The following is a 10,666-nucleotide window of genomic DNA, read 5'->3' on the forward strand; positions in this document are numbered from 1 at the left end:
TGTGTGCTGATTGTTTCTTAAAATCACATTTGGTTTGGGCCATTTTGACCATCATATACAACAATGGCTTTAATTAAGTAATCAATCAGGCTTCTTTTTTGTGGGGAAAAAGTCAATATTGTAAATTCATCTTCAATTACCCTTTAGAGTGTGGGATGTGCACACACTTTCCATCCTTATTTTACCTTACAGTTTTTGACTAAATTAACAGGTAAAATCAGCTCAAATTACATAATTACATTATAACACATTAATTATTTATTTGATGTCATGAGAAAAGAAAATTTCACAGCAGTTGACTTGAATTTATTTTAGTGGATTCGGCAGCTTCTATGTTGGAAGTGCTGAGAAAGAAGGATAAATACTCCAAATGGTGCAGTTAAAAAAAATGGTGCATATAATTTTAAAAGTTACATGCATCAACGCACTGAAAAAAAGTATTTCAAGCCCTGTAAGAACATGCCCAAAGACATTTAAAAGACAAAATAAAAATCCAGTCCTTTCGATAAGATCCACAGGAAATGCGTCCACCTGAGGTAAAGTTGATTGTGTGCACATTATTCCTTTAACAGTCCTGCTCTTCTCTTCCAGACACTTTATAGAAATGCAGTCAGATTCAGACGCTGGTCAGAGTTCCAGTTATGTTGCTTTTACTCTCGTCACTGGCACTCGATAAAGAAGGACACTTTGCAAAGTGTATCTGAAAGACGGCAGAAAATTCATTAGTTCTCTTACAAATCTTTGGAAACCTCACAACAAACACTGACAGCTAATGAAAAAACAGCCATTACAGATTTGGCCAGGCTAGTCCTTAACCGAGTTACATAAATTGACATTAGACCAAATTATGTCAAATGGCTTTGCCAGGGTCGGAGAAAAGTTTTGTTGTTCTTTAAGAATAAAGAAGAGCGTATATATAGAGTATGCTGGTCCTGGAGCTCAGTCCCCTTAGCAGTTATTTTAAGTCAGAAAAAGTATATCAAAAAAATACTTGATGTGAAGAATATATTTGTTAAAAGTCTTGATATAATATTTCAAATTCCAATAACAGATATTTGAGGCACTTCTGATTTTCTTTCAGAATCCTAAACAAAAGGATATTGTTGTCAAACTTCATGTTGCTGCACAAAAGAGAATCACGTATATACGATTGATTAGTTATTATTTGAGCTGAGTAACAATGAATTACAATGAAGTTATTACTTTACCTGTGATACGCTCTTCTGCGCTGGGAGACTCGAGGGATTTCCATCTTTTGGGAGCAGATTCTAAAGGGGAGAGATGATCTGCCCTCAGAGTCTGCAGCAGAGTCTTCCTCCTCAGAAATCTGAACACGTGAGTCGAGGGCAAAAAAACTCCTGGATCATAACGCAAACTCATCCCGATGCATAAATGAACGGAAAGGATACTGTTGTCGATAGTGACGCTCGGCATCCTGCAGCCACTCCAGCATGTCAGAGACTGACGGGACGACGGCCGAGCGCTCGGTCACAGCGAGCAGATCCAGACTGTCTTTGTTCTGCTCGTAGAGCTGAAAGACTGCAGAGACCTGGTTACTGATGGAGTCTTTCACAGACTGTAGAGAAGACCTGAGGGACACAGAGATGGATGGATAGATAGTAAAGCAGCCATGTATCAATAAATCATTTTTTTTCTTTTAGGTTTTTTGGGGGATTTTTATGCCTTTATTACATAGGACAGGTGAAGCATGAAAGAGGGCGAGAGAATGGATGACATTCAGCAAAGAACCAAGGCTAGAATCAAACCCACGGCCACTTAGCCTCCATATATGGGGCACCTGCTCTATCCACTGAGCCACCAGTGCCCCAATACATTTTATTTTAAGCCATTAATTATTTTAGCTGCTCACATGGGGCATATTCCTAAATAAATGTGTCTCTCTGGGCAGAATATAATAAAGTTGCTATGAATAGTCTAGTCAGTCATGTGCACTGCAGCGGAACATGACATGGTACTATAAGTCAACAAGATAAGTACAAAAGTCAAAGAGAGTGAGAGAAATGAACAGCAGCACAGATTTCTAAAATTTGCAGATGGTAGTCCAGTCTTATTTCAGTGGCATATGCTGATTCAGAGGGGTATGCCGCTGTCGTTTTACTTGCTTACGGCACTAAAAAATGCCATGACAGAGTGCACATCATAAGCTGAATTTTAATCTTGGTGAAATGGGAAAGGGGGGGCAGTATTTGCCCAGGGCCCCTCAAGCAGATTGAGCCGGCCCTGCATTACTGCTGTTATAATTCATGATTATCCAGCAACCACATAAGCAAGATGCCAAAAAAAAAAAAAAATGTGTATAGCTCTCTGTGCGTGATCTCTACAGTCTTAATTTGTGTTGCACGATTTACCCAGTTACTCACATCTTCTCATTGAGTTTACCCAGCACTGTGTCCATGGCCAGTGACAGCTTGAAACGGAGACGCTCCTCGAGGTCAGGAAAGTCTCTGAGCGGTGTGTTGGAAATTTGGACATTGGAAAGCGCTCGCAACTGCTCCGCCAAGTTCCCGAGAGACGCCATCAGAGGGCTGCACTCCGCCAACACACTCGTCCATACTTTCTGATTGTTCTCAAGACTCTGGAAGCTCTTCCTCAGGGCTTGATGAAGAGAAAAAAGTGCAGGTTTGGACATTTCAGGTGGGGATTTTAGACATCAGTTGACCACAAAATCAACACCGCGTATGTGCGATAAACCGAATATATGTATTTTAATTATTTTAGTCCGTTTTGGAGCAAGTGACTCTTTTAATACAAGTTCTGTAACCCTTTTAAATGTAGCGATGTTAGCCGCTAACATCACATTTCTACCATGTTGCTTTGTTTCATTTCCGCCCTCCTGATGTAAACAATGACGTTTGCTGCTGCGATTGGCTGAGAGCTATTTTTCGTGACGCAATGTAATCGCGCTTTCTGATTGGCTGATTTCACGTCTGGTCCCTCCTCGCGCAGATATTTGAAAACGGCTTTGTGAAGAAGGAAGAGAGGCGAGTGTCCGACCGAAAAAAACATAATTAAGTAAGTCATTGTTTATAAAAATGAACCACACTGGTAAAAACTAAATACTCAAAGCGTCTTCTTATATTTTTGTGCGTAAGAAAAAACTGATAAAGTCAGCTAAATTGTGACCAAATAGCGATATACGTGACGTTAGCATTAACTGTTGCCACTTTGCTAACGTGTGTTAGCTCGTTTACCAGCCGGTCGCATGCCTGCAGTTTCGTCTTAAAATGCTGGCTGCACTTATGTCTTAAAGCTATACTTTGTAGCTTCACTGTCAAGTTTCAGAAAATTTACTTTTTTTCTCGCCGCCTTTCATTGCAGATATGGCTCCCAGAAAAAGGACAACGAAGCAACGGAAAAACAATCCCAAGACGGCCAAGCTGGAAGCTTTTCTGGAGGATTTCGACAGTGAAGGTAAATAATGTTGTTTTTTTCTTGACTCAAATAGACATTTACTTTACCACTAATCTCAGACAAGCTTGCTATATGATGCTGGGTTCAGTATCAGTTTGTAAATGATGTAAAATAGCCTCTTTTGAAATGTTTTTTTTTTTTTTCAAAGCCTGACAGGTTTTAGATATGACATTATTATATTGTCAAGTAAGTTTCTACAAGGTGTAGAATTTTGCTTTGGTGTTTTGGTTCATGACACAAATAAAGAATCCAAATACAATTTAAAAAGGAGAGAAAATACTACTATATCTGTTTTCAATGTGGATAACATGCAGGTTTTAAAGTAGTTTTTCACTGTAATTTGCAAAATACTATCACTGGGAGGTGCAAAGGTTCATACTTTGAGGCAGTGATACTCAACTTACCGGGGGCCAAATAAGGCCCCTGAAAAACATATGGAAAAAATAATGCACTATGACAGGGAAAAGGTCTTAGTTAAAACTATTAATATTAGTGTAAGTGTCCTTGACCATTAAAAATACAAGCAGAAAGGATGCTGCAACAGAAGGATACTACAACGTTGGTTGCAAATTGAGGTGGCCCCCCAACCATTTTCTAATTCACAATAAAAAAAAGTTATTCACACTGGGATTTTTTTGTACTCTTAGTATATATAATGTGCCAGAGTGCAAAAACAGCATCAAAATAGAGCTTGTTGATCAAAAAGTGTCAGTGGAGGATCCCCACAACCCTTGACAGAGATTCTAGCTAAGCCTTATGTCCTAAAATCCTATAAACATCCTAAAAACCTGAGAATGTCCTGAAATCTGAAAAATGTCCTAAAATCCTAGAAATGTCCTAAAGACCTAGAAACATGTACCGGGCACTTTTTATGAGATTTTTTTAAAGGATCACCTGAATTTGGTTATTAAAGATTTTGACATTGTCTGACATTGTACATCTGAAAAATAAACACAGCAGTACCCTCTGGTTCGACAAATTGTAATTGCAATAGTGTTTGATTTGACCTTTCTCCACATCAGTTTCTTTAAATTTACTTGTCAGTTAGGGTTGCTGACCAATATGTAATATGTAACCTGTCGGCGAATCTCTCTTGCACATGCACATCGTTTTTCTTTCTTGACAACCTGTCAGACTTTTTACTCATAGTTTAATTTTCAAAAATAGTTTCAGTTAATGTAAAACATTTGTTAAACAAAAAAAAAAACATTGTTTTTCATTCCTTGAAGGATCATCGTCACTGATCATTATTATAGAAATTGTATTATACAGTATACTGTGAAATCTAGATAATTTGTGAGATGGTTATTGCACCAAGAAAATCTGATATCATTGCAACCAACATCAACATATATGTTGTGACCGATGTCTGTAATAAGCTAAATTGACCAGCAGTATTGATCAGGCTGTTATATTATTGTTTTATCAGTGAGCCAGTTTGAACTGCTTTATGAGCCACTGAGTAGCTTAAACTAAAACATATGTTTTGTTTTCACAGTGAAGACCAGAGTTGGACAACTGAAAGAGAAGATCAACCAGCTGCTGAAAGATGTTGACAACAGCTACAACATGGCAGTAATTAAGCTCCCCAAGGCCGTCAGACAAATGGTCTGGCTGGAACATTTAAGTGAGTTGACACAAACTCCCTCACAAATATTGCAATCATGCCCCAGATTTTATTTATGTATTTATTTAGCATTCTGCCCTGGCCTTATAGAGACATAACTGCAGGTCCTGGGTATATTTTAATGAGCCTTTACCCCTCTCTTTCTGCAGAGTCTGAGAAACCAAAGTCACCAGAAGTGGATAATATAAAGGTGAGTTGATCATATTCCTCATTATCTCATATCATGATTCTCAGTGTGTCACGGGTTTCAGCCCGTCCTGTGTTAAACATTCGTTTAGTGTTTGATTGACGTGTGTCTGTTGACAGAGACAAGAGGAAGCTGCTATTGTTGAGAGCGTTGTGGCCGAGGACCACACAGTCCTTCTGAAATCAGTCAAGAAAAGTATGTTAAAACTACTTTTTGTGTTTTCTTTTTAGGTCTTTATAAATTAAAAAGTCCATCAACTGCGCACTATTACTGATGCTACTTTGGACGGGACAGACTGATTAAATTCTTTCCATCCCATCAAGAATTTAAGCTTAAAAATGTAATTAATCATTTTTTTTAAATGGATTTCATCTCATTTATTTTGTCTCCCACAGCATCAAAGAAAAAAGGTGGAGCCAAATCCAGTCCAGAGGATGAAAACACTCCAAGAAAGGTAACGGCTGATTTTCATTCGAGCGCGCATGAGAGGAAGAAAACACGGCAGAGTGTTTGAGAGCATCATTGAATACACTTTATGATGTTTAACTGCTTGTTCTTAATTCAGGGGAAAGCAACAAGGAAACCGCCAACTACATCGAAAAGAGCGAAGGCGCTGGCAGTCAGCAAGCAGAACAGCACCATCAGACGGTAAGACCTTTTATGTCTTTCTTTCTGTCTTCCTTTTTCCTACCCCTCACGTTCAGTAGACTCCGAACGTCATACTATCCTGTCTCTATCTGGATTCAGATCGACCAGGAAGCCTCTGGTCACTCCTGCCAGGAGTATGCTGGACTCTTCACTGATGATGGGCCCGACTCCCCTCATCACCCCGCGCTTTGACCCAAGGTAAACAGACATTATGATTATAGCTGCACTGCATCCGTTTTTTGGTTAAAGTCAAACCACTATTCTCCCTGTTTCTGCAACAAAAGATGTCTCCTTCGTTATAAACCGATGCAGCACATATTGTTTTGTAATTTGCATCAATAAAGTTTTGGAGAAGGGTAGTCTGGTTGTTAGGGGTACGGGTTGGCTCCATTATTTGTGTTCCTGATGTATTAGAACCATAAACAGGGTTCCCGCAGATCCTTAAGTTCATTAACCTAAAAATAAGGTCTTAGTACTAAAACGTCAGAAACGTTAGTTCAGAGGCGACCAGTAGCTCGGTTGGTAGAGCGGGTGCTCCATGTACAGAGGCGTTGTCCTCGCCGCTGCGGGTTTGATTCCAGCCGCTGTCCTTTACTGCATGTCATCCTCCTCTCTCTCCCTTTCACACTTAAGCTTTTCTATCCCTAATAAAGGCAAAAGCCCCAAAAAATTCTAAAAAAATCAGTTGGTTCAATCTTTCACAAGTCTTAAAAATGGTGTGGACGTGGAAAGTAGGTTTCTATGAATCCCCCTTTTTGTTGCATTTTAAAATCTCAAAATAATTGGTCGTATATATCTCTAACATCTCCATTGAAAAAAAAAATTAAAATTCACCAAATAACTCTGGCATTGACTTCAGGCAGATGAGGGTCGTGGAACCAACAAGAATTGTGTTAAATTGCAATAAATATTTGGGGGAAAAAATGTCGGTTTCAACAGTTTCAATTTAAAAGACACGGAAAAGAGCGTGGAGCCGTTCCTTTAACTTCTCCAAAATGAAGTAAATGAAAACCTTGAAGCAACGTGGTAAACTGTTGAAATGTAAGCGAGTGTGTGTTTTATGCAGTGATTTACTACTTGCATCTGCGTCTGCCTTTATGTGCTATATACAGCATTTAATATCGAGGCAGAGATTCCTGTACAGGTAATGCTCTGTGCTGTTGTACATATTTTTATGAAAACACAACAGACAAATAAATGCCCAGATTATTGCATCAGATCTCAGGCTGATCTTTAAAGCACTCATTCTTTTGTTCTTATAGATCTGATCTGTAAGCGAGTTTAGCATCTTTTATGTTTAATTCATTATGAAAGCACTGGAGACTTGTTTTCATGGCTGTCTCACTAATTTGAAATGCTGCTATAATGATGCATCAAGTGCAGTTTTTACTCACTCAGATCTTCCTTTAAATCACTGACATTACACACAGTGAGGGGTTCATCATACTCACCTTTCAGTCTTTATTTCCTCAGGCTGCCTAAGACCCCCGCCGTGAGGATTCCCCGCCACAAAGAGAGGGTTTACAGCATTTCAGTCAACGGCTCGCCCATTGCAGCAGGAAATGAGGACATTGTCATCAACGTCCCGGTCGGCAACGGAGAGGTGAGTGTGCGCACTCCTGGAACCTCCTGAACAATGTTTAATTTAAGATTTTTCTATTGGAATAGAAATCACTTTATATTCAGATTCTTGGAATTAACAAGTAATTTATCTCTGTGTTATTCCTGTATTTATTTTTGATTAAACCACTGTTTTATGTATTATATGAATTGTGCAAAATGCGCTGTAATTTGCTAACTAAATGTTTTGAAATGTTTTTATCCAGAGCATTCAGCTGTTGGCCAGTCAGATGGACTCAGTGGATCTGTCTCTACTGGACGAAACTGCTCTGAAGAGCATTCGGCTGCTGCAGGTATATTTATCACCCCTGTAGTGTCACTATGGACCTGTTTTCCTAGATTCAGGCCTAACACACCTTGTTAAAAACATATCATGCAAATCAAAATGAAAACACAAAAACATAACTTAAGCCACGCCAACATGCGGCTATATAACCATGACTCAGCCTATTCAGTTTATCAGATGTGAAATATTTGTATGTGCTTTTATTCTCATTGTTTTTTGCTTGTTTTTTCTTGTTGACAGAATCGGCTCACAACCCTGTGTGGAACATCAGAGTGACCCGACCGTCTGCTGCTGACTTGTACATTACTTTTAAGAAATTTTATCCTTATTTCAAAGCTTCACCTCCTCTCTGGCTGGTTCTGTTTTTTTTTTTACTGATAGGGGAGATTTTAAAAGATGTAACATACACAGGTTTTATAAAAACCATGTTTTGTCAGTGCTCTGTTTTACTGGATAAATTCTAGTAAATGTGTTGATTTAAAGAAAAAAATCAACACATTTACTGGAATTTATCCAGTTAATGAAAACTGTCAAATGTATAAATGTTGTTGAAATGTATTTTACCATATACTACTGTTTCATTAATTTACTTTTGTAAGAGTCGAGTTAACAGCCCGACCTAATTAACCTTTTCATTTTTATTGGGTGTCACCTCCTGCTTTTGTAGCTTTAGGCGTAATCTTTGCTGGAATTCTGCCTGTTTGTCTCATTTAGGTTTTTTTGTGGTCTTTCACTCCTGTTGTCCAGTCAGACTTGTAAAGTTTGGGTATTAGCTGTTGTGCATGCCCTCTCAGACAGTTAATTGACAGAGCTGCACTCTGCAAATATGATTTACTGTTCATTCTTTGATCTGTAAGTACACTCTAATCTTACTTTTTTGTGTGAATCAATAGTCCTCTGTGTACATAGATCACTCTGTCTGCCAAACTGATAAACGATTTTCACCACAGCTTTACATCTGTGTTATGGTTTATTTGGGATTGCAGTGTGCTGGATGGAAAGAGTGGATTAGTAATTGGGCAGGGTGTCTACAGGTATTTAAAAAGTCTTATGTCTTAAATTAAATTTATTTAATACTAGGCCTATTTTATTTTATTTTTATTTGAAATTCAAAAGCATAAGGACTCAAGAAGCATCATGACGGAAATCTCCCAGAGGATAGCATGAAAAAGCATTAATACAATGTCCAAAGTGATCCTTGATGAAAACAGCAAACAATACATAGACACATATACAAACAAACAAATAACGTAAACCTACTCGCTTGTGAAGCAGCTCCATGTCCATGGCTCAAACTCCGATTGTCTCCTTTCAAAGGTGAACCATCACCCCTCCACAAATCCTCCCTATTTATTTACCACACCAACAACTATATTCCTGCATACTTAACGTTACGTTGACCTGTAATGCTTGAATAAAGACGATTTCTCCAAAAGTCCATCTTAATTTTGGTTAAATCATTTTTGAAAAGATCCTAAAAAGCATTGAATTTTAAGTCACTGATTACTGTCATCTGACTCCATCTGAATGCACAAAGCAATTTAAAAACAAACAAGGAAGCTATAAAGACCTCAAACTATAGTAGAATTTGTATCTAATAAAAACAAATGAGGTGTATTATTTCTTGGTTTGAATCTCCCTCCTACAATTTAATGTATTAGTTTTTGTTTTATGTTCTTTTTATGTTTTTGAAGTTGTTTCAGAAATGATGCTATGAAAAAAACATATCTGCACATTCAAATCTGTGCAAAAATCATGCCTTACTTTGCGATCTTTGGGTCAGAGACCTTTTTTAAGGTGGAAAGCTTGCATAGTAAACAGGAATTTTGCACAGATTTGAATGTGTGGATGTGCTAGCAAATACTCCATGAGCAGTGTTTTTCCAAGACTGATGATCATTTTTCATTATTTTAAAATGAGTTGTTGTTTTAAAATGAAATGTCTGTACAAAGTACTTTGCAATTTGAAAAATGCTCAATTAAAAAAAAAAAAGTATTTAACTGAAAAACTTTAAGCCAATCACAGTGTTCCACATCATCTAAAGTGGACTGCAGTGAAGTCACAGCCACTTTCTCAACAAGCATGGAGGACCGTGAGGTAAGTAGGAAGCACAAGACACATTTTAATCTATTAATCCTGTTGTTAAAGTACATAATTTATGTTTAAACTGTTGTCAAAGTAAACATGAGACATATACATGTCAAAATATCGTTGAAATCTTTAAAAGCTCTCTCTCAGGATGTTTTGAATGTAGAGGCTCATGTGTGCACACCTTCACCTTGTTGTTGCCAGTAATTCTAATATTTGAATGGTGGGAGGTGTCGTCTTATAGACTAAATACACAGACTAATTGCAACTTCAGCACCTGGTTTCTGATTTGCCTCACCAGCGTTATATATGTATATATTTTTTTAAATGTTCTTTGTTCTTTTATTTAAAAAAATGTAAAAAGGTCTTGGACAGAAAAAGTGGATGTACCTGAAGAGGGAAGTTAAATCTGAAACAATGTTATGCACGCATAAATCTTAAAAGTATATGTATAACAATTTGTGGTGTGATTTTGTGGAATGGGCTGGAGGAAGAAAACAAAATAACAATATCAAACAGTTTTAAAAAGATGTACAAAAAGGGATTTTTTGTGAGGCACAGAGATGAGGAAAGGGGAATGGCTTGCTAATGGTGATTATAATATTATATATATAATATATAATTATAATGGTGGCTCTTTTTTTCATTTTTGGGTAGTGTTGTTGATTATATATGTATATCTGAAAAGCATGAACAGGGTGGTTTAGTTGTGGCGCAGAGAGTTTGTGATTGAGCGTTTATTGGTTAGAATAGCACAGGGGTCGGACTAGACAAGCAT

The 10,666-nt window shown here is 37.7% G+C and overlaps 2 protein-coding genes across 2 annotated transcripts; one reads left to right on the forward strand and one right to left on the reverse strand.

The window, feature by feature from the left end:
* Positions 1-284: 284 nt before the first annotated feature.
* On the reverse strand, positions 285-2,837 carry c19h1orf109 (c19h1orf109 homolog (H. sapiens)). Its single transcript, XM_042506878.1, has 4 exons — positions 2,382-2,837; positions 1,410-1,589; positions 1,209-1,327; positions 285-700 (listed from the first exon to the last, which is right to left on the reverse strand). Exons 1-4 carry the CDS (start codon positions 2,648-2,650, stop codon positions 660-662), a joined length of 609 nt encoding a protein of 202 aa, XP_042362812.1. The 5' UTR covers positions 2,651-2,837; the 3' UTR covers positions 285-659.
* A 119-nt stretch (positions 2,838-2,956) lies between these two features.
* Positions 2,957-8,755, forward strand: cdca8 (cell division cycle associated 8). Its single transcript, XM_042506808.1, has 11 exons — positions 2,957-3,033; positions 3,340-3,432; positions 4,931-5,059; positions 5,209-5,249; positions 5,366-5,441; positions 5,642-5,700; positions 5,812-5,894; positions 5,994-6,092; positions 7,368-7,497; positions 7,721-7,807; positions 8,041-8,755. Exons 2-11 carry the CDS (start codon positions 3,342-3,344, stop codon positions 8,074-8,076), a joined length of 831 nt encoding a protein of 276 aa, XP_042362742.1. The 5' UTR covers positions 2,957-3,033; positions 3,340-3,341; the 3' UTR covers positions 8,077-8,755.
* The last annotated feature ends 1,911 nt before the right edge of the window (positions 8,756-10,666 follow it).

The sequence above is a fragment of the Plectropomus leopardus genome, chromosome 18 (genome assembly GCF_008729295.1).
Source record: "Plectropomus leopardus isolate mb chromosome 18, YSFRI_Pleo_2.0, whole genome shotgun sequence".
Lineage (NCBI taxonomy): Eukaryota > Metazoa > Chordata > Actinopteri > Perciformes > Serranidae > Plectropomus > Plectropomus leopardus.

Coding starts and splice junctions, on each gene's coding strand:
- cdca8 (XM_042506808.1), top strand. CDS start 3,342: ATGGCTCCCAGAAAAAGGACAACGAAGCAACGGAAAAACAATCCCAAG. Junction 5,250..5,365: donor CAGAAGTGGATAATATAAAG/GTGAGTTGATCA, acceptor GTCTGTTGACAG/AGACAAGAGGAAGCTGCTAT. Junction 5,442..5,641: donor TCTGAAATCAGTCAAGAAAA/GTATGTTAAAAC, acceptor TGTCTCCCACAG/CATCAAAGAAAAAAGGTGGA.
- c19h1orf109 (XM_042506878.1), bottom strand. CDS start 2,650: ATGTCCAAACCTGCACTTTTTTCTCTTCATCAAGCCCTGAGGAAGAGC. Junction 1,328..1,409: donor GAGCGTCACTATCGACAACA/GTATCCTTTCCG, acceptor TCACGTGTTCAG/ATTTCTGAGGAGGAAGACTC. Junction 701..1,208: donor CGCAGAAGAGCGTATCACAG/GTAAAGTAATAA, acceptor GCCGTCTTTCAG/ATACACTTTGCAAAGTGTCC.